This window comes from Carlito syrichta, unplaced genomic scaffold, assembly GCF_000164805.1.
Source record: "Carlito syrichta isolate Samal-C Ts95f unplaced genomic scaffold, Tarsius_syrichta-2.0.1 Scaffold304234, whole genome shotgun sequence".
Taxonomy (NCBI): Eukaryota; Metazoa; Chordata; class Mammalia; order Primates; family Tarsiidae; genus Carlito; species Carlito syrichta.
Window position 1 is genome coordinate 369,230 of NW_007248330.1, and position 23,068 is coordinate 392,297.

The 23,068-nt window shown below is 41.8% G+C and overlaps 1 protein-coding gene across 1 annotated transcript in view; it reads right to left on the reverse strand.

Moving 5' to 3' along the window:
- The window catches only part of IQGAP1 (IQ motif containing GTPase activating protein 1), a 112,898-nt gene that overhangs the window by 22,993 nt on the left and 66,837 nt on the right, over positions 1-23,068 (reverse strand). Inside the window, exons 15-27 of the mRNA XM_021713112.1 lie at positions 15,918-16,008; positions 15,555-15,722; positions 14,702-14,844; positions 10,657-10,827; positions 9,609-9,692; positions 9,440-9,511; positions 9,272-9,341; positions 8,700-8,908; positions 7,305-7,460; positions 6,905-7,068; positions 6,215-6,439; positions 464-604; positions 288-372 (exon numbers count right to left, since the gene is read on the reverse strand). Coding sequence (XP_021568787.1) covers positions 288-372; positions 464-604; positions 6,215-6,439; positions 6,905-7,068; positions 7,305-7,460; positions 8,700-8,908; positions 9,272-9,341; positions 9,440-9,511; positions 9,609-9,692; positions 10,657-10,827; positions 14,702-14,844; positions 15,555-15,722; positions 15,918-16,008 — 1,779 coding nt within the window. The remainder of the gene's footprint in view (positions 1-287; positions 373-463; positions 605-6,214; positions 6,440-6,904; positions 7,069-7,304; positions 7,461-8,699; positions 8,909-9,271; positions 9,342-9,439; positions 9,512-9,608; positions 9,693-10,656; positions 10,828-14,701; positions 14,845-15,554; positions 15,723-15,917; positions 16,009-23,068) is intronic.

The window sequence follows — 23,068 nt, forward strand, 5'->3', positions numbered from 1 at the left end:
CCAGCAGAGGGAGCAATACCTCAGCGAAAAGATAGAACTCAAATTTATCTAAGACAGAAAAAATTCATCTTCCCCTACTTATTTGATGTTTGTACACCAAACTGTTTCATACTAAGAGAGGTCTCATTTACCACTTTCAGTTGCTTTCAAAAGCTCATAATCAACAGCAAGCAACTGCCGGAATCTTTACTTAGGCACTCAGTATGATCTATGGTCATGCCTAGCTTCATAGCCTTTTTCTCCAAGGCCTACTGGAAGGGCCTGAATCTGCCAGCTCTGATTCTTACCTTCAACAGCTCATCCTCACCAGCATCAGGGAACTTCTCATGCAACGAGTCCTTCAGCACTTTGGCAATGAAACGCATCCCATAGCTGTGGAATGGAAAGAACTTAGTGAGAAGGGTCAGGGCGCAGAAGGACACTAATGCCAGGCTTTATGTAGGTCATGACAGATGGCACTCACGGGATTTTGTCCACAGAGCTGACAATGGCTGAGAGGAACTTATCTGTCACAGCCCGCATGTTCCTGATGGAGTTGTCTAGACGTGTCTTCACTTCTTCATGAGCCAAAGCCTGCTCAGGGGTCACATCATAGGGCAGTTTGCTAGGAAGGCAGAAATTATCCCCAACTATGTTAGACCAACAGCCAGGAACAGCCTGAGGCAGGAGTCATGTCTTTCGTAAGCAGAAAGACCCAGAGACATTACGTAATTTAAGTTTGTGCTCACAGAGCTGGAAGTGATAGGGCTAGAATTTGAACTCAGATTTCAACTGTGAACCGAGCGCCCTGAACTGTGTACCAGGCACTATGATAGGTGCTTGGGAGTAAAAGACACAAGACATAATGTCTTCTCTTGAGTCTCTTATAAGCTGGTGGGAGAGACACAAACAGACCATTATAAACACATTGTGCTCTAAATAAGTTCACCCAAAGTGCTGCAGGACCACAGGATAGGGACTCCTACTCAGACTGGAAAGCAAAGAAGGCTTCCAAAGGGACACCTGAACTTAGGAAAAAGGGAGAGGAAGTGTCTTATAAGAAGGAAATTCAAATGCCAAGAAAAGGAAGAGGGAGGAGAAAAAACGGCGGAAAAAGTAAAATACAAGTCTGTATTTCCTAGAAGCCAGAGGCCGCCATTAAAAGATAAGAGATCTTAGACATGCATGGTGGGGGCACACCGATAGTCCCAACCAACCAGGAGGCTGAGGTGGGAAGATCACTTGAACCGAGGAGTTTGAGTCCAACACTGTTAAGACTCTGTCTCTAAAATATTAAAATAAATTAACTTTTTTTTTTTATTAAAAAAAGGAGATTTAGCCCGGCTCAGTGGCTCAGCCTATAATCCCAGCACTTTGGGAGGCTGAGGTGAGTGGATTGTCTGAGCCCGCGGGTTTGAGACCCGCCTGGGCAACTTGTAGAGACCTCATCTCTACAATAAATCAAAAATTAGCTGGGCGTGGTAGCGTGCACCTGTAGTTCCAGCTACTTGGAAGGCTGAGGCAGAAGGATTGCCAGAGTCCAGCAGATCGAGGCTGCGGTGGCCAGGAGCGTGCCACTGCACTCCAGTCTGGGCGACGGAGTGAGACTCCAACTCAAAAAAAAAAAAGAAAAAGGAGATTTGCATTTTGAAGAAGATTGCTCTGGCTACCATGAAGAATGGATTACAGATGGACAGTTACAGATGAAAGAGACAGGAGACTAGACCAGTGCTACAGCCTGATGAAGAAGTGGTAAGCGCACGAACAAGGATGCAGCAGTAGGAACCAAGAAACGAGATAAATCTGATACATATTAAGGAGATACAATCAATGGGACTTAGCGACCCTCAGGACATTGGTGAGGGAAGAGAGAGACACCACTTATACACAGGAGGTGAAGCCAGAGGCACTGACAAGATTACTCAAGGAGAAGGCACTGAATTAAGTCAGAAGAAACTGGCAAGAAATAGTAGATGTGCTAAAACATGGGGCCTAGGCCAACTGGGAAGAACTAAGAATAGAGGGAGCTGAAAGACAAAATGAAACATGGTGGTCAAGGTTCTGGTACTTTCTTGAATTAGCCAGGCAGGCCCTAAATCCAATCACAAGTGGCCTCATAAGAAGGAGTCCTGGCACAGTAGTTCAAGCCTATAATCCCAGCATTTTAGGGGGCCGAGGTGAGAGGATTGCCTGAGCTCAGGGATTTGAGACCAACTTGGGAAACTTAGTGAGACCTCGTCTCTACAATAAAGTAAAAAAATTAGCCAGGCGTGGTAGCCCACGCTTGTAGTTTCAGCTACTTGGAAGGCTGAGGTGGAAAGATCACCTGAGCACAGCAGGTCAATGCTGGGTGGCCATAAGCATGCCTCTACACTCCAGCCTAGACAATGGAGTGAGGCTCCAACTCAAAAAAAAAAAAAAAAAAGGAGGCAGAGTAGCCAGGTGTGGTACCTTGCACCTGTAACTGTAATCCTAGTTGAAAGGCCGAGATGGAAGCATTACTTGAGCTCAGGAGTTCAAGGATGCAGTGAGTGAGCTATGATCGTACTACTACACTCCAGTCTGGGTGACAAGAGCAAGACCATATCTCAAAAAAAAAAAGACAGAAAGAAGAAAGAAAGAGGGTGATTTGGCACGTACAGAGGAGGAGGGGAAGGCACTATGGCCACAGAGATAGACACTAGACACTGGAACCATACAACCACAAGTCCAGGAATGCCAAAAGCCACCAGAAGCCGGAAGAAGCAAGGAACAGATTTTTTATCAGTCTCCAGAGAGAGAGCATGGCCCTTCTGGTACTTTGACTTCAGTGACAGTGATTTCAATTTTATGGTCTCTAGAACTTTGAGAGAATAAATTTGAGCCACCAAGTTTGAGGTGATTTGTTAGAGCAGCCACTGAAAACTAATACAAGTAGATAAGGATATATCTCCATTTGTCATAGTGCGGCTGAATTACAATAGGGAGACTATGAATATGAGAATTCTGAAAAAAAAAAAAAAATCAAAAGAAACATTCTGTGAGAAACAACTGGATATATAGACTCTACAATAAGGATTATTGTAGCCAAGTGAGGTGACTTATACCTGTAATACCAGCACTTTGGGAGGAGGAGGCAAGAAGACTGCCTGAGCTCAGGGGCTCGAGACCAGCCTGGGCAACCTGGTGAGACCTCATCTTTACAATAAATCAAAAAATTAGCGGGCATAGTGGCGCATGCCTATAGTTCCAGGTACTTGGAAGGCTGAGGTGGAAGGATAACCTGAGCCCAGCAGGTTGAGGTTGTGGTGGCTCCAAGAGTGCCACTGCATTCCAGCCTGGGCAACAGAACAAGACTCCAAATCACTCACACACCAAAAAAAGAGTATCATATATTTATATGACCTTTTAAAATGTAGTAACAAGCAAAGGGAATCAAAATGCTAAACACAGTGCTCAGAACGATAAATTTCTAAGATTTTAGAATTGCACATTCCCAAGATGTGACAAGATCCCAGTTTGTTAACTGTTTGGTGGCTGAAATAAAAGAAGAAAGCTCAAGTATCTGTGATGATGATATGTAGGATGGGTTCCCCCCAAATTACCGTGTCTCAGAGTCACTGGTACTTTAAAAAGTATTAAAGACTGGGCTCGGTGGCTCAGCCTGTAATCCCAGCACTTTGAGAGGCTGAGCAAGTGGACTGCCTGAGCCCATGGGTCCAGCCCGGGCAACTTGGCGAGACCTTGTCTCTACAATAAATAAATAAATAAATAAAATTAGTCGGGCATGGTAGCGCGCACCTGTAGATACGGCTACTTGGAAGGCTGAGGTGGAAGGATAGCTGGAGCCCAGTAGGTCGACGCTGGGGTGGCCGTGAGTGTGCCACTGCACTCTAGCCTGGAAGACGAGTGAGACTCTGACTCAAAAAAAAAAAAAAAAAGTATTAAAATCTATTTATTTATTCTGGGCTCAAGTGATACTCCCGTCTCAGCCTCTTGAGTACTAAGGCACTCACTACCATGCCTGGCTCAATTTCTACTCTACGAAAAGTAAAAAAGTAAAATAAGGCCAGGTGCGATGGCTCACGCCTATAATCCTAACACTTTGTGAGGTTGAGGTGAGAGGGATGACTGAGCCCACGGATTTGAGACCAGCCTGTGCAACTTGGTGAGACCTCATCTCTACAATAAAACAAGAAAAGTTGGCTGAGCATGATGGCGCACACCTGTAGTTACAGCTACTTGGAATGCTGAAGTGGAAGGATCGCCTGAGCCCAGTAAGTTGAGGTTGTGGTGGCAGTCAGCATGCCACTGCACTCCAGCCTGGGTGACAGAGTGAGACTCTGACTCAAAAAAGAAAAAAGAAAAGTAAAATAAGATACCAGTTTTGGCTGGGTGCAGTGGCTCAGACCTATAATCCCAGCACTTTGGGAGGCCAAGGTGAGAGGACTGCCTGAGCCCATGAGCTAGAGACCAGCCTAGGCAACACCTCATCTCTACAATACATAAATAAATAAATTAGTTGGGTATGATGGCATGCACCTATAGTCCTAGCTACTTAGAAGGCTGAGGTGGAAGGATTGCCTGAGCCCAGCAGGTCGAGGCTGTGGTAGCTGTGATCGTGCTACTGCACTCCAGCCTGGGTGACAGAATGAGACTCTGACTCCAAAAAAAAAAAAAAAAATCATGAAATGTCCAATAGAATTCTGATCTAAAAATGACTGACTCATAGAACTTCAGAGGAAATAATCTGGGAGCCTTCAACAAGTGTCTATGTAGCTATCATCTAGGAATGCCCTGGGTTGCAGCCAAAGCTTTCCAGACAAGTACAGCAGTTGGAAACATTCCAGGATTTGAACCTCAGGTGTGATGGCCAATAACCAAAAAAGAAACCAACAAAAACCAACCAAAAAAAGGAAGAATTCTGTAACAATATGACTTCTGGTGACAGACTTACATAGTACTGACATCAAATCAGAAGCCAGATTGATTACCAACAGAATAATCCCTTTCTAGGAGTCAACAAAATGCTGTGTTCTCTACCCAGGGGACATCTTCCCCTTTGCCCAGTGTCAAGGTAAATGGAAAATAATATAATGTAGATCAGTGCTACTCACAATGTGGACCAGTGCCAGTCTACAAACCAGTCAGAGACAAGATAAGGAGACTGAGCCAGGATGTAAATCAATACACTGCTTCCTTCATTGAGAAAGTCTTGCTGTAGAAAAAAACATCAGCTGCACTAAACAATGTGTTAGTAACACAAATGATCATCTGTTATTGGTCTGCAAACCATCCTTTGACTAGAAATGGTGTGAAGAGCTACCTCTCCTGAGCTCCGGAGAGCTCAAGGCATGGACTAACCCTACTCTACAACAATGAGAAAAAAAACCACAAGAGAAATGCTCACATCTTCAAGCTTACCACTCTGGGTTCTCATCTAAGTTGAATACAACTAGAAGCATTTTAGATCTCTGAACTCTATTTTCCCAGCATTATCTATATTTGATTGGCACACTGTTGCTTCAGACAGGTTAATGTTGATGGTTAAACTATGGCTCTGACACAGTTATCTCCTGTAATGTTAACTTGGTCCAACTCTCAATATTCCAGGCAGCTTACCACCACATCATTTTCTCTTTCCTTTAATGAAACACAGTGACATCATGCAATCTGTATGAGCCTCCCCATCCAACTGCGTTCGTAGTTACACGAAGGTCATTTCAGGTCGACCTCAGAGCATTCAACGGGAATACTCTGCACCTAGCTCTTAGCAAGGTTGGTCCCAACTTATCCTTTAGGCCCCAGCTAAATGAAATTTCACCTTTTCATATGGGCTTCAGATCTCTAAACATCCCATTTACATCAGACCCCTCTTATAGTCTTCATATAGTACTCTACATAAAACTGCATAAAACTTTCCTCCGTTTTTCATTATCCTTTCATTTTTATGTATCTGTTTGTTGTCTCTTCCACCCAATAATATATGAAGAGGGGGCAGGGAGCATGCCAGTTTCATTCACTATGGTATGTTTCACTCATTATTACTGCATTATTGTATGTGTATCTAACACAGTGCCTGGCACATAGTAAGTACTCAATAAATATTTGCTAAATAGGTCAACAATTTAAAGAACAGTTTTCCAAAGAAAAGCTATTTGAACAATTATTAGTTTGTAAATCAAAGGATAGTAACCACATTAATAAAAAAAGAGAGAAAGAACACATGAAAGAAAGGGTGTTACGGTTATCATACCTTGCCTCTCCTGTCTGAGATTCCATCTGATTAACCCAAGATTTGTAAATATCCACAGGGTCAGTTTTGATGTTGAGAGATTTGTCATCCATAATCTCCTTCACAACTGGGGCCAAGATCTGTCTCAGGGCATTCTGGCCCCGTGCACCACGGTTGAAACTTACAACCATTTTAATAACTGTAGGATTTCCAGTCACAATCTCTTGAATCTGATCTACCTTTGACCTATAAAACATCAGATACAAATTCAATTTACACTAACCACAGAATCTACTAATTTAAAATATCCTTCTGACCTAATATTCCTATCTCCTGGAAACAGTCTTTCTCTAGAGACACTCCCCAACACTCACAGGACCTTCCTGCAGCTGCACAATCAATAATGGAAGTCATGATTAGGTCCCCTATTAGACAAAAACATTGAATCTTTGTATTTGGATCAGTTTTTGAAATTATATCTTAATATAGAATATTCCTAAAATTGATTTAGTAAATCACTTGTTTTATCCCTTCCCCAGAAGCAGCAACTATATTAGTAATTTTTTTTTACTATATTAGCAATTTTTAAAGTGATGCTTCTTTAGAGTATTTTTCACAAATTAATTGAGATCAAAAGGTACAGGCAGGTGTGACTCTCAGAGTCTCTGATACTGGGAAGAGGTTCATGTCCCACAGAAGTCTGTTCCCTACTTGATTTCCTCCTGGAGTGCTGTCTTAAAGAGCCGCAGGAGCAGGTACTCCTCTCGCTGGTTGGATGCATAGTTGTAGAGTGTGAAGATGACAGAGTCCATGAACTTGGTGGACTTGTTCTGGGGCATCTGAAAAATCAGCTTGGCCAGATAGGTGGGATTGGTCTGAAATAAAACCAAGGTACAAGTAATTTCTAGATAATGTAAAGTCTGGCAAAAAACATTCAAGTTTTTTAAACTTGGAAGAATTAGAATGTATATAAGTAAAGAAAAACAAGACAGTCCTTCACTCACCCCTCAGTGGAAGGCAGAAATATTTTAAGAGAGATCTATGGTTAAGGTTTTCTTGTGGAAAGTAAATTAACTAAATTTTTACAATACTGATTCCTGGAGCCACTTACCTGCAATAAATAAAACAGGTGCTGATAAGCTTCCAATTTCTCTCTCTTCTCCTTACTCAAAGCCTTGAGACCTCCCTTCTGTTTATTTATCATCATCATATCAGACAACTGTTCTTTATTTTTTTTGGTAAGTTTTTTACTGTGGGAAACTACATCCTGTAAATAAAAGCCAATATATATAGGTCAAAAAGCTTTCAAAGATGAAACTCTGGGCATTGTGAAAAGGTTGAGTAGCACCTGTAAACCTGTGTAAAGTCTACTGCACTGGCAGATCTCCACTAAATATTTTGCAATCACTACACTTTATCCTGCTTTCAGTACACCAATCAAATCTACTACTTTCATCTTCCTATAAAGAGCCTGAGCCATAAGAATGTCAATTTTCTCAGAAAACCACCTTTTAGGAATCTATCAAAAAACAAAATCTCTATTTCAATAATAGCTACGTATAAACTGAGACATTAACTGCAATGTTATTTATAATAAGAACTTCAAAAACAACCTAAATGTCAAACAGCATTTTTGAGTTGCACTCTGTCACCCAGGCTGGAGAGCAGTGGCAGGTGATCCTTCCACCTCAGCCTCGAGTATAGCTGAGACTACTGGTGTGCACCACGTTGCCTGTCTAATTTTTTTTATATGTTGTAGAGACAGGGTCTTGCTATGTTGCCCAGGCTGCTTGACCTCCTAAGCTCAAGCAATCCTCCCGCCTCAGTCTCCCAAAATGCTGGGATTACAGGCGTGAGCCACTGTGCCTGGCCCATAGTACATCTTCCAATGATGTATTATGCTGCCATTAAGAATAACATTTATGCCGGGCTCGGTGGCTCAGCCTGTTATCCCGCGCCTTTGGGAGGCTGAGGTAAGTGGATTGCCTGAGCCCGCGGGTTCGAGACCCGCCCGAGCAACTTGGTGAGAGTTCATCTCTACAATAAATCAAAAAATTAGCCGGGCGTGGTAGCGCGCCTGTAGTTCCAGCTACTTGGAAGGCTGAGGCGGAAGGATCACTGGAGCCCAGCAGGTCGAGGCTGCAGTGGCCAGGAGTGGCCACTGCACTCCAGTCTGGGTGACAGTGACACTCCAACTCAAAAAAATAATAATAATTATAATTATAATAATATTTATGACCATATAACATATGGAAAGAGTCTTATCCACCAATATTAACTAAAAATATAGGATATATAATGATGGTGGGGTGGTGGAAATAAGGAAGGATTTGTCTAAAATTTTGTCTTTTAAATAATTTCATTTCTTATATAACTTTAAAAAACGTTTATGGTATCAGCTTAGAGGAATGTCAATCTCCACCTCCTCTGCCAGGCAGAAAGGAGAAGGTAGGGGTTACGCAGCAGTATAAGGTGCTCCAAGGCCCCTGCTGGTACTGAGTCATACCTGCAGTGTAATTTTATTTTTCACTAGTAGTCCAATTTTGATATCCATGAGATTGAGGTCATTCTCCAGTTGTTGGTTAGATCGAATAAGGGTGATAACCTCCTCTCGCATCTTCATAAGGTCAAGTTCCTCCTGAAAATCCTGGTCACTTTGGTCCAGCAGGTGGACAAATTTTCGGACCACAATCATAGGAGGATCCTCAGCATTGACTGATAGAAAGTATACATCAAAGAATAGAGTTACCAGAGAATGTTCTAAGTCTCAGGAAATATTTTAAATTTTAATTATTTTTTTAAAGCTAGTTCTAGTCACATGAGGTATTTATTTTTGAGATGTGCTAATACGACTATCAAGTGGTCTTCTGGTCATGCTATTGCTACATTAATGACAAAGGCTAATATGGCAAAAAAAAAGGCATCTATTCACATGTTAGCAAAGGGACATATGTCACAAGTAGCACCCTACCCCCCACTCCTTGCCTTCCGGACAACAAGAGATCCGTGGAGAATACCCAGAACCTGATGACTCTCAACCACTGCCTCAACTCTTCATGCTGAGCCACAGTTACTCACTGAGAGTCTTGTAGTCATCACGAGCTTTGTTTGCCCGAATAAAAGCCTGAATTTTGATAATGTCATTTATCTGAGGAACAAAAAAGAAGAAGAAATTTCTTTGTTCATTTGTCACCACAAATATGGCAAAACTGATTTTACTGGCCCTTATTATCCAAGAGTACTTACATGGTCCCGGAAATACTGTAGGCGATCTCGATAGCGCTTTCTAGTTTGATGCATCCTTGCTAGGGACTGAATCTGTGGGAAAGGGACCCTGGAAATCAGAAGATGCCCTCCCACCTCAAAGCATCTCACCTGTACCCTACATCAAGAAACCCTGCTCAGGCCATCATACCTTTACAACTTCATCTTTATGGGAGTGCAGGTAAGCTAAGCGATCTTGATATGCCTTCTTCTGCTTGTAGCCTCTCCACTGTGACTGAAACCATCAAATGTTATAGACAACATATTATTCCCCAACAATCATTGGAAGTTAAGAAAAAAATATCATCTTAATATATTATCCAAGTACAATTTCATGAAGCTTAAGAAAGGACTGCACCCAGTGTGATGGGGGAATAAGGGCAAGGGCTATTCCTCCACCAGAACACAATGGTTAAATTCTACTTCCCTGATGTTAGCACAGCACAGCACACCTTTTAAAGTGCAGCCATACAGATTCACTTATTGGCTTCTTATCCCCATTTTACAAATGAGGAAACAAACTTAGGGAGATTAACTACTATCTGACTGCAGTGGAGCCATGATTCCTAACTCAGAATTCTTTCAGTGACATTATGCTATCCCATCATTGAAGCAAAACCAGTTGTTTCCTTCAAGATTCAAATGTTACACAAAGCCACAGTCTTTGAAGACAAGAAGAAAGCCCGGGCATGGTGGTTCATGCCTGTAATCCCAGCTTTCTGGGAGGACAAGGAGGATTGCTCGAGTCCAGGTGTTTGAGACCAGCCTGGGCAACATAGCAAGACCTTGTCTCTATTTAAAAAAAAAAAAGTTAACCAGGCATGGTGGCATGCACCTGTAGCCCCAGCTACTCAGGAGGCTGAGGTAGAAGGATTGCCTGAGACCAGGAGGTCAAGGTTGTGGTGAGCTGTGATCATGCCACTGTACGCCAGTCTGGGTGACAGTGAGACCCTGACTCAAAAAAAGAAGATGACAACAAGAAGAAGAGATGCCTAAGAACTGCCACTGTGCCATCATTAAACATCATCAAGTACACTTCGATTATAATGTATAGTAAAGAGGTACCTGTCAAAAGAGACAAGAGGAGACGAAGCAGCCAGAAGTCAAAAAACACACAGACATTCAAAGTTGAGAGCTGACAGTTTATTACCCTTGCTCTAGAGGCCCACCTGCTGTCTTTGTAATAGCCTTTGAAATACCTGAATGCAGGTGATGGCAGGGATTTGTTTCTTCAGAAAATTCATCCTGGATCGGAATTCCTGCCGCACTAAATATCCGCGGCAGCAAGCCTGCAGCTTGGTGATCAGGCCCTCGTTAGCCAGCCAAAGCTGTTCCCGGTTATATGCCGCAGTCACCCCGGAGATGGAGCTCTGAAAAAGCATTTGGTCACTTCAGAAGACATTCGAAAGTGCAAATGGACACAAGTTTTAACAAAGTGCACAAACTAACTCCCACTGCTTCCTAAGTCATACTAGATCTTTAGCTAAGCAATGGGAATGAAGGTCTTTTTTTCTGAATCAGGCTGTTCTCACATCCAAAAAAGAAAAAAGAAATCCATAAACAAAAACTTGATCTCTTTTACTTCAAAAGTCATCTAATTCACCCACCCATCTATCCAACACTGATGAGGTTGGGCACTGCGCTGGCTCATCTGGAGTCACAGATGACAAGAGTACAAATTGACAGGTAACCCACAGGGCTGTGTGCTAAGTACCAGGGGGCCCCTAGAATGCTACAGCATAGAACACCCTAGGGGGAGAGACTAGAGGTGGGGACTGAAAGCTGTACCCCCCCAGACAGATTGTAAACAGTCTTGAAAAGTAGGCTAGAGGGGTTGGCATATTATTACAGATACCAGAGAGCAAGCACACTTTCAAACAGAGGAATAAAACAATCAGATTTATTTTTAGAAAAATAGCACTGTTGGGAGAGTAGCTGCAGACTAGAGTGAGGAGAGGCCTGAAGCAAGAGGGTGGATTAGAATGCTGCTATCGTGATCCAAGTGAGTGATGACCTGGGCTTGAACAAAGCCAAGTGGGAAGCAGCAGTGAGAATGGTTAGTAAGAACATCTGGTCACCCACCCAAAATCCACCTTCTCCCTTCTCCTTGGGATTAGAGCCTTGATTTTTGCGAGCACTTAAAAGATTACATGAGTTAGGAATAGCTCACATGCTGTGAGCAGAAGCACCTGACAAGGCCTGTGGGAAAACTCCTGAGAAAGACAGACAGCTGGCAGCATGCCTTTTTTGCTTTTCTCCCCTTTCTTCCTGCTTCCTGCCTGGACTGCTAACTTGATGGTTAGAACTTCAAGCTGTCATTGTGGATGTCAAGGTGACCTTGAGAATGGAAGTCACATGCTAAGAATGACAGAACATAAAGACAGAAAGATCCTGGGACAAATGTTATCGTGGGGCCACCACATCAATTCCAGAATTATTTTGTATGAGATAAAAATATACCCTCTACACTATGGGAGTCTCTGTTTTTTTTTTTCTGTCAAACTGTGTTTGAGGAATCTGCTGGACTTCTACCCTGCAAAAGGAAAGGCAAATCTGCTGATGAGGAAAAGGGCTAAAATCTGGAGATACAGATTTGGGAGTCACAAGCACAAATGTAGGAGCTAGAGCCACAGGCTCAAATGAGATCACTCAGGAAGAATGTGCAGAGGAAGAAAAAAGAGCCAATGGAATTTTTATGTAATTCAAGCAGAGGTAGAGAAAAGGAAGGTAACGAGAGATTAAGAGGAGACATTCAGAAGAAGGAGAATCAGAAGATAATTGCACTGGAGAAACCAAAAAATTGAGGGATTGAGGAAGAGAACTTCAGAGAGGTCAAATATAAGTCCTCTGGACTGGAATTGGCAATTAAAAGGTTATTGGCCGCCTGAGCCCGCAGGCTCGCGACCCGCCTGGGCAGCAAGACCTCATCTCCACAATAAATCAAAAAATCAGCCAGGCGTGGTAGCACATGCCTGTAAATCCGGCTACTTGGAAGGCTGAGGTGGAAGGATCGCCGGAACCCAGCAGGTCGAGGCTGCAGTGGCCGGGAGCGGCCACTGCACTCCAGTCTGGGTGACAGAGTAAGACTCCAACTCAAAAAAAAAAGGTTATTGGCCAGGCACAGTGGCTCAGGCCTATAATCCCAGCATTTTGGGAGGACAAAGTGAGAGGACTGCTTGAGTCCAGTTCAAGACGAGTCTCAGTTTTTGTTTGTGAGTTGGAGTCTTACTCCATCGCCCAGGCTGGAGTGCCGTGGCACACTCAGGCCACCCCCCCAGCGTCAACCTGCTGGGCTTGGGCGATCCTTCCGCCTCAGCCTTCCAAGTAGCTAGCCAGAACTATGGGTGTGCACTACCATGCTCAGCTAATTTTTGACTTATTGTAGAGACAAGGTCTTGCCAGGTTGCCTGGGCTGGTCTCGAACCCGTGGGCTTAGACAATCTACTCACCTCAGCCTCCCAAAGTGCTAGGATTACAGGCTGAGCCACCGAGCTCGGCCTAGCACTCAGTTCTACATCTACTCTTTTCACAATACTGTTAATACCTGGAAGGTAGATACACCTGATCCATTTTTATACCCCCCCATGTCCAACAGAGTTATGAGTTTATTTAAATTTAATCACCTGTGAAGTCATTAGCAGGGAAGATAAAACACTGGAAAGGGAAGAGACTATACCCCACTCTACTAGGAGAACTTTAACCACAGGTAGAAATCATCTATCTGATAGCTAATTCCTGAATAAGGGAACTATTGCACTTTTCCCATATGTGTATGTTCTACTTGTTCTACATGGGATTTGGGAAATACTGCCAAATGGAAGATGTCCTTTCAAAAGTCTTTTACTGTCCCTTTTCTCTAGGAATCTTTGATGCCTATTAATAATGTGTCTGATGACCTACCGGAGCTACTCGAACATCTTCCCTCAATATATATTCCTGTCCTTTAACGTTCATTAGACAACTAAGGTTTTAATTAATAGTACCAAGTAAAAAGTTAAAAGTGCTCCACAGCCCATCAATGATAACTAAGTGCCCACTACAGACAAGTACTGTAAACTTAGCAGTTCACCTTAAAAACCAGTAGGGGGCATAAGACAAGTACAAACAACTGAAACTGAAATCCAGTAGATTAAATTCTGAATGAATACAAAATTCTTTGGGAGCTTCAAAGGAAGATGGAAAGAAGGAAAGGGAATTAAAAAGATTCACAGAGGCGGTGACTCTTGAGATGGGTGTGCTTGGAAGAACAGAATTTCTTCCTTTTTTTTTTTTACATTAAGAATCAATCCAAATGGAAAGATAGAATTTTGAAAGCCATAGGTGGCAGGAGAGACATCTCATGACAGCAGGGACTTTGTTTTGTTCACAACTATTGAACAACTTTGTTTTGTTCACAACTATCCTTATTGCTTACAAGAGTGCCTGCTACATTTAAGAAAGGGTTCAATAAATAAATGTCGAATGAATGAATAAATTCAAGTAAGAATGAATAGCATAAGCAAAGACACAGGGGATGAAAAAACACTTTAAAAGCTGGCATTGAATGGGTGTGGTGGCTCATGCCTGTAATCCCAGAACTTTGAGAGGTAGAGGTGAGAGGATTGCCTGAGCCCAGGGGAGTTCAAGACCAGCCTGGACAAGTTGTGAGATCTTGTCTCTACAATAAATCGAAAAATTAGGTAAGTACGGTGGTATGTGCCTGTAGCTCCAACTACTTGGAAGGCTGAGGCAGAAGAATCACCTGAGCCCAGCAGTTGAGGCTGTGGTGGCTGTGATTATGCCACTGCATTCCAGCCTGGAAAACAGAGTAAGACTCTGACTCAAAAAATGCTGCTATACAAATGCTAACTTTATTTGAAAGTACAGGCTGTATTCTAATACAGTACGGCCTGAAGTCTGTAGAATAACAGTCAGAAGAGAGACTATAACTGGGAAAAGATTAACAGATGCATTTAATTAGTGAAGAGTCTGAGCAACTTTTCATTTTTTCCTCTTTTCTGGATCATCCAAGTTTCCTTTAATAACTACACAACATACATCACTTAATTCTATAATTCAGATGTGTTACTAATTCAGGCCTTTGTCATTTCCCCACCTACTACCAAAAAATTACTCTGAAACAGTTCACTACCTAGCCTAAATGTTATTTCTAGGGCTTCTGATCACATGCCCTGTACTTCTTAACTAATATCTGGCTCTAAAAACACTTTCCCTCAGCTTCTTATGTGAAGGAAGGTGACTTACCTGGATCTCCTCCCGAGAAAGCTGCATAGAATTTTGCACAAAGTCTGGGGGTTCATCCCATCCTCCTTCCTGGGTCTCCAGGTTGTGGTAATAATAATATCCACCTTTTACCCAGTGCTTCACCCACTTGCTGTTATTATCTCCTGGCAGGAAATAAAGGAAAGATAAAGAAACCCAGAGGCACACTCCCCAGTTATATGTTCAATACTTTAGGGTTATTCTAGACAGGTTTAACAATCTAAACGAAGATCATTCCAAAAACCTGTTTCTTGGATCTATGTGAGTAAAGAAGCATCCTAAACCCCCATTAAATTATGGCTTTGCAATGTCTAATTTTGCTCATTAATATCTACATTGTAAAAAGACATTACCTATGAAGTCCAACTACAGAATTAATATGATTAACTTTATTTTTTCCAAAGCCTATATCTCTGATCTGTGTCAGAAAACCATCCTGAGAAAAGATATGCAACAATTCAACCTCTCCAGATAATTAAAAAGAAAAAAAGGTCATACAACGGGATAAGAAAGCTGTAGTCCCCTTTTTGCGGATAAACTATAACTTCTATAGACTTAGATATTCAGAGCTACAGACATCCTAAGAAAGATAGTCAAATATGTTGGTCCCACATTTTCAGAAAATTGGCCTTGTAAACATAGCTGTCCACAAGGGAAAAAAAGAATATTTTCAAAAGTAGGGATATTATTGCCCTTAAAATAAGCCTAAATATTGTATTTCCACCCTAAAATATCTTTCCCTATAGCTTACTCCTTTCCCTTCATATACTCATCTATCCCCTCATATAGTCAAGTGCTTAGCTTCAGGGAATACATTTATTTTCCCATAACTCACCTGTTGCCAGCTTTTTCTTCTTGGCTTCAGCAAGGTCACTCTGGTAAGTTTCCCCACATTCAGGGATGACTCCATATAAGCCGACATCAGGGGAACGAAGGGCACTCAGTGTTTTGCCAACATCACCACTTTCTACTGCCTCATTAATGGCAAAGATTCCTAAGGCAACTATCCCAGAAGAGAACTGTTACCAGAATCGTTAAGAAAGTATCTCAGTTCACACATTAGTTTACCTAGCTATACCTACTGGCAAACTGTTCTCCCAGATCTCTCCATCTTGGTCAAGTTGAATATTGAGATATAGAACACCGTGACTCCCCCCCAACCCTCTGCCAAAATAGAAATAAAGCATCTGATACATACACCTCTGTGCTTCCTGGGTGTCTTTGTTAGACTGCCAGATTCCACCTTGAATTTCATCCAACCATAACACAGCTGACTCGTCTTGGGTTTCCTGCATATCATTAAAAACAAAACAATATTGCAGTCATGAAATGAAGGAACATGTGATGTACATGTGATGAAGGGGGCTTCTGGGACTCGCAAGAGGACAAGGGACTTTATTTAACAGTGTGACAAAGACCGGGGTATGTATATAAATATGCAGTACTTACTCTAGAAAACCTCCTTTTCCAATGATATTCAGAGAAAGTTAATATTCTCTATGACTACTAACGTTTTTAAGATTGTCAAGTCTTACCTTAACCAAAACCTCTTGAATTATCGCATTTACAGCAAGGAGACACTGTAAGCATTCTAAATTTACCACCAGATTATATTCCAAAATGTGAACGTTAAATCAGCTGCCGAGAACTTAAAACTACATTTTCACAAAGAAACATAATAAATGACAATTACTTTCTTCAGTGTGGCCAACAAAAGCCTCACTATGTCATAGCACAGTCTGAGATGACTACTGTGGACAGAGGTGACACATAACGTAGTAGAAAAAGTGGCTTACTTCCTTCTTCTTCTTTTTTTTTTTTTTTTTTTTTGAGTTGGAGTCTCACTCTGTCACCCAGACTGGAGTGCAGTGGCTGCTCCCGGCCACCGCAGCCTCGACCTGCTGGGTTCCGGCGATCCTTCCGCCTCAGCCTTCCGAGTAGCTGGAACTACAGGCGTGTGCTACCATTCCCGGCTAATTTTTGATTTATTGTAGAGATGAGGTCTCGCCAAGTTGCCCAGGCGGTTCGTTCCCTCTTCTTAAATATGGCTCTAGACAATTTTTTTTTTAGTTGGAGTCTTACTCTGTCGCCCAGGCTGGAGTGCAGTGGCATACTCACAGCCACCCCAGCGTCTACCTGCTGGGCTCTGGCGATCCTTCTGCCTCAGCCTTCCAAGTAGCTGGAACTACTGGTGTGCGCTACCACACCCAACTAATTTTTTGATTTATTATAGAGACAAGGTCTCAACATGTGGCCTGGGCTGGTCTCGATCCCACAGGCTCAGGCAATCCTCTCGCCTCGACCTCCCAAAGTACTGGGTTTACAGGCATGTGCCACCATGCCCAGCTGACAATTTTTTTTTGAAGTAGCTTATAGGCCGGGTGTGGTGGCTCATGCCTATAATTCCAGATCTCTGGGGTGCCGAGGTGAGAGAACTGCCTGAGCCCTCCAGTTTGAGATCAGCCTGGGCAACTTGGTGAGATCTCATCTCTACAATAAATAAATTTAGAAAATTAGTTGGGCATGGTGGCGCATGCCTGTAATTCCGGCTACTTAGAAGGCTGAGGCGGAAAGATTGTCTGAGCCCAGCAGGTCAATGCTGTGGTGGCTGGGAGCATGCCACTGTACTCCAGTCTGGGTGACAGAGTGAGACTCTAACTCTAAATAAATAAGTAAATAAATAGATAGATAGATAGATAAAGTAGCTTATTGATGATCATTTGCTCTGAAAGACATTCCATACAGAATTGGATTAGTAGAAACATCTTTCTCTAGTATCTTCCAAGTTTCAAGAATCTGACTACCATCACACTCTGATCAGGGAAGCAGTTTATGAATTGGCCCCAGGTAGTCACTACTGTTACAGTAACTACTGTCTGTCTATTCTCAGTGTGGGAGTCAGAATCAGAAACTACTACGGATGCCCAGTTAGATTTTGGTGGTCATACTAGGTTATATAAGCTTCATCTATCTCAAACAGTGAGGGTTCTTTGCCAAGATGTCTCTAAGGTCTATATAGAAAGCATCAATTCAGCAGATTAATGTGGCAGTCTTCTCTAGAAAAGACAAGGCTGCATAGGTGTTACAGTGGCCAGGCGTTGAGAGTCATGTTTGTGGTGACCTTGGCAAACCCAACAAAATTAACAAGTTCTTGAGGCTTGAGCTAACAGCAATTAGAATAAATAGTAGCTCAAAAATTCATTTAGACTGCTTGATGTGATTATAATTTGCCAGGGCATCAATAAGGTAGAATAAAGAACTCTGTCAATCACCAAAACTGTGTGACCAGATGGGGCAAGGTCTGAACTTAGAGACTAAGTGGAGAGTTTCACTGTCCCAAAAGTTGAAGCCACAAAAGCTTAGGAAAGGCTTGGCTTTCCTCCTGCCTTATTATAGAGAGAGATGCATTTTACTCAGCAGAGCAAAGAAGCCACAATCCTTGTAATTTATAAATAGTTCTGGTGACCGGATACAGCCAAAGAAAAGCACCTGAAATGGGAAGGAGTGATTTCTCTCAAATGCCTAGTTTTAGAAAGAAAGATCATTTAACCTAATTATGGTAGTTCCTGGCCTTACAACTATAAGAGCACTGACCCACAGTCTTGGGAAAGAAAAAGAGTAAACAGATAAAGTGAGTGCAAGAACGATTCACTTAATAGCTGCAGAGCCTTCTATCTTCCTATCACTGGTCACTTTCTATTACTGAAAATAGAAAATGACCACACACAATCCCCTAGAGTCCTAAGAAAAACTGTTGGAAATACTAAGCAACAGATCCAATGTGAGACAATACAATGAGTCAGCTACAGGCTTGTGATGACTTAAATTGAGAAGTCATAAGCAAGAGAGCAGAAGGTCTAGTCTCCAAGAGAAACAGCATAAAAATCCTTGCATCATAAAAACAGAAGCATTCCACAAAATCAGGCCATTGTGGGTTCATTTTTAGGCTAAGAATAAATCAGATTATCTCTGAGCAGAATCTGCTATAAGCAAAACTGGGAGGCTCAGCATAGCCTCTCTTGCATTGAGAGAAAGGCAGAGCTTAAAGAATTCTGATCATCCAGAGTTGTCTTCCCTGCCCTAAGCAGACTAAAGTAAAGGATTTCATACATACTCCTCTAAGAAACACGCAGTAGAGCTATTATAGTATGAAAGGCAAGAAAAAGTGGATGAGTGTCTCAGGTGTGTCGGGGAACCATAACATAGAAAACCCCTCACCAGAATGAAGAAGGAAAGAAAGATGCCTCACCTCATCCCAGTTTAAGTAAAGAACAGTTTCTTTCTGCTCAAATTAGATCAAATAAGACGACACAACCCAAAATCCTTCTAGTAAAGTTTGTTTTAAAGAGCTCGCTCAAGACTAACTCAAATCACTAAAGCATAGTGTTAAAATCAGGGCTAGCCTATATGGAGATAAAATAGATTTATTTCAAAAATGCTATATAAACTATTAAAGTACAGTGCCCTAAGACTCTGACACTTAGAAACACACTAATTGTATTTCAAAGAGATAAAGAGACAGGGACTGGAAAAAAGAGTGAGCAATGACTCCTGGAGGTAAAAGCAGTAAAGGAGCCACAAAACATGGGGAAAGAAAAGGCAGAAGGGGTAAAATAAAATGCATATGTATATGTTTATATGAAAAGTGCATGCGCGTGCACACACACAATCCCCCCCCAAAGGGCACTTCTCACCCCATAACACTTTTTTATAATTTCTCATTTACTATATGGCACAGTTTACATGTGTGATATGATGGATAAAATATATAAAACCACATGCTCATGTTAACACACACAAATCTACATAGCATAGTTATTAACTACAAAACATAAGCATGGACCAATCAGAATAGAGTAGAGTCCTTATGGTCCCTGCTGGTTTAGTTATTAATCCTTCAGTTGCTATTTGTCTAGTGAACTTTCGGGGAAAGAGCTAGAATTAGAGGGTGGTGGCACAGATTTGGGAAGATAAAAGTATTTCAATATTCTAACAACTGGCACAGTTGTGCTGATGCAAACCAGCTGATTACTAGCTATGTGTATGTAAGCACGTGTGCACATGGAGGGTAGAGAGAGATTTAATATCATTCATGGTATTGTAATTATAAAAGGAATTCCTGAGAATTCTTGATGTCTGTGGCTTGCATTCAGACTTTGCTGGCCAATTACTACTAGTAATATGCTTTTAGCAAGTGTTTCAAAGGCACTACATTTAAATGAAGAGAGAAATGACATAAATGAAAATGGTAGAGAGTAAGGATCTCTGAAAATTCTCTACACCATAAAAGCAACAAAACATTGGCAAATAATCATCAGAATCACCTTTCTCAATACTATAAATTTTAACCACAGGCTTGCAAAAACTAGAGAAAGTTTATTCAAGAAAAACAGATGACACTCAATAAGAACAGTGAGCTCTGTGGCACTTAAAATTCCCACCTGTCCCCCTCCTCTCAACCTTCAAAGCCCCATTCCCAGAAAACTGTCATTAGGTGACCTTGTTTGGTAGTTCCCTGGAGGACCACATTTGCAAGGTTATCTTTATTTGACCTGGCCAAGAGCTCACTCAGTGCACATAGTGTTTTCTCCAGGGACATCTGTCATAAACAGTAAGGAGTACTAGGCACAGTGGCTCATGGCTGTAATCCCAGCACTTGGGGAGGCTGAAGGGGGAGGACTGTTTGCACCCAGGTGTTCAAGACCACCCTACAGGCAACATAGTGAGACCTTGTCTCTAAAAAAAAAAAAAAAAAATCAAAAAATTAGCTGGGCATGGTGGCATACACCTGTAGTCCCAGCTACTCAAGAAACTGAGGTGAAAGGATCACCTGAGCCCAGAAGGTTGAAGCTGTGGTGAGCCATGATTGTGCCACACTGTGCTCCCACCTGGGCAACAGAGGGAGAGACAGACTCAGAAGAAAAAAAAAAGCAATAAAAATAGCAGTTTAGGCAAACAAGAGATTAACTAAAAATCTTTTAAGTAAAAGCTAGAGAATGAGATGCTCACAGAGAGCTTTGAAAACTTGACATATTCCTGGTGTGGGATCTAGAAGGCCATTGTGCATGTATGGACTGTGCACAGGCTCAGAAAAATATCTGATTAAGTCTGAACTCACCTCTGGCTGACCTTGAGGCTCAGGGCAAGTATGAAGTGACGGTTTAGGCAGAAATATTAACTGCCTAGGTGAGTGTTGAAGGTGTGCCTCAACATGCACACAGAGCCCCTCAGCAAAGGCTTGGAGCCTTATTGGTTGTAGGCATTTAAGGAAACTGTCTAATCTTTACCTGACCACTAGCTAACCAAGTAGAAACTTCAGTGAATACATATGACAAAGAAAACAGACTTGACAAAATTAATTCCGAAAAGTCACTAAATAATAATAGTGATAAGAACAAACTTAAGGAATCCATGTATAGTAACAAAAGAAAAAAGTATGAGAACAATGTCTCACCAAATACAGAATATCAATACAGAGATAGAAATTATTTTTCTAAAAACATACCAAAAATAAAATTCTGGAGTTCGAAAAGTACAATAACGAAGTAAAAATTCACTAGAAGGACTCAGCAGTAGATTTCAGCAGGCAGAAGAAAGAATCAGATTATCTAGTTTGAGGATCAGTAAGAACAAAGGATGGCTGAGTGTGGTGGCCAAGGTGGAAGGATTGCTTGAGCCCAGGAGTTCAAGACCAGCCTGAGCTACATAGCGAGACCTCCTCTTAAAAAAAAATTTTTAAATAAAAATGAAAATAACAATAAAAATAAAAATATTAGTCAGTCATGAGCCTGTAGTCCCAGTTACTCAGAAAGCTGAGCTCAGGAGTTCAAGGATGCAGTGAGCTGCGATCATGCCACTGCACTCCAGTCTGTGCAAAAAAGTGAAATTCTCACTCAGAAAAAAAAAAAAAAGAATGAAGAAAAATGGACAAAGCCTCAGAAACCTGTGTATAACCACCAATCATACCCATATATGCATAATGAAATTCCTAGAAGGCAAGGAGAGAGAAATGGACAGAAAGAATACCTGAAGAAAATCTGAATAGACCTGAAACAAGTATACAGAAAGAATTAGCAATAAAAAATATCCCCCCACACAAAACTCAGGAACATATGGCTTCAGTGGTGAATTGTATCAAATGTTTAAAGAAGAATTAACCAATCCTTTATAAACTCTTCCAAAATACAGAATAGTCAAAACACTTCCTAAGTCTTGAGGCCAGTATTACCATGATACCAAAACCATACATCAAGATATCAGAAGAAAAGAGAACTACAGCCCAAATTTAAATTAAGATTTTTTGCTTGCTAAGTTTAGAACTCAACAATGATTATTTTCAAAACACTCTCAAGAAGGCTCATAGGAACTTGGAAGCTAAGCTAATGCCTAAAAAAAGATAATTCCATCTAATATGTAGTTTACCCAGCTGGGCCTGGCAGTGTTAAGCAAATTTCCCTTCAATTTCCCCCTTCCTCTGCTTTGATGATCTCTGAAAAGTTATTCCACGGCAAAGGAAATGCTTCAAACTCTAGTCACATCCTCTAAAAGTTTAACTCTCATGACCCAAACAAAAACAGCAGACAGTCTTATAGCATGAGTGAGAGCTACACAAGTTATATCCTTAATCTACTTTTCTTTTCAGACATGGAACCCAACCCAGCTTATTCTCCCAACCCCCACTCTTCTGGCAGTCAGTTCTAAGGCTCCTTTTGGACTTCCCTGGCAGCAAAATCAAACACTACTACCACCAACCTACACAAGAGTCATTGTAGCCAGACCCATGTTAGAGATTCTGAATCAGCAGAATTAAATCTGAATTTTTAAAATAACTTTTTTTTTTTTTTTGAGTTGGAGTCTCACTCTGTTGCCCAGACTGGAGTGCAGTGGCCGCTCCCGGCCACCACAGTCTTGACCTGCTGGGCTCCGGCGATCCTTCCGCCTCAGCCTTCCAAGTAGCCGGAATTACAGGCATGTGCTACCACGCCCGGCTGATTTTTCGATTTATTGTAGAGATGAGGTCTCACTGCCCAGGCGGGTCTCGAACTCGCGGGCTCAAGCAATCCACTCACCTCAGCCTCCCAAAGGCGCGGGATTACAGGCTGAGCCACCGAGCCCGGTTAACTTTTTATTTTTAATTATCAAATTTTAGCTAATCCCATGACAAATTATAAAATGACTTTCAAAGTGTTCTAATGATCAGCTAAGTTCAGAAAGCTCCAATCCAATAATGGGCCAATAAAATGAATCAAAAACTGATTCTTTCATTTCAGGCTTCCCTGGAGCCAACTACTTCTTACCTGAGTAAGTGAAATCAGTTGACATCATTGTCTCAATTTCCTGGCTAGGAAA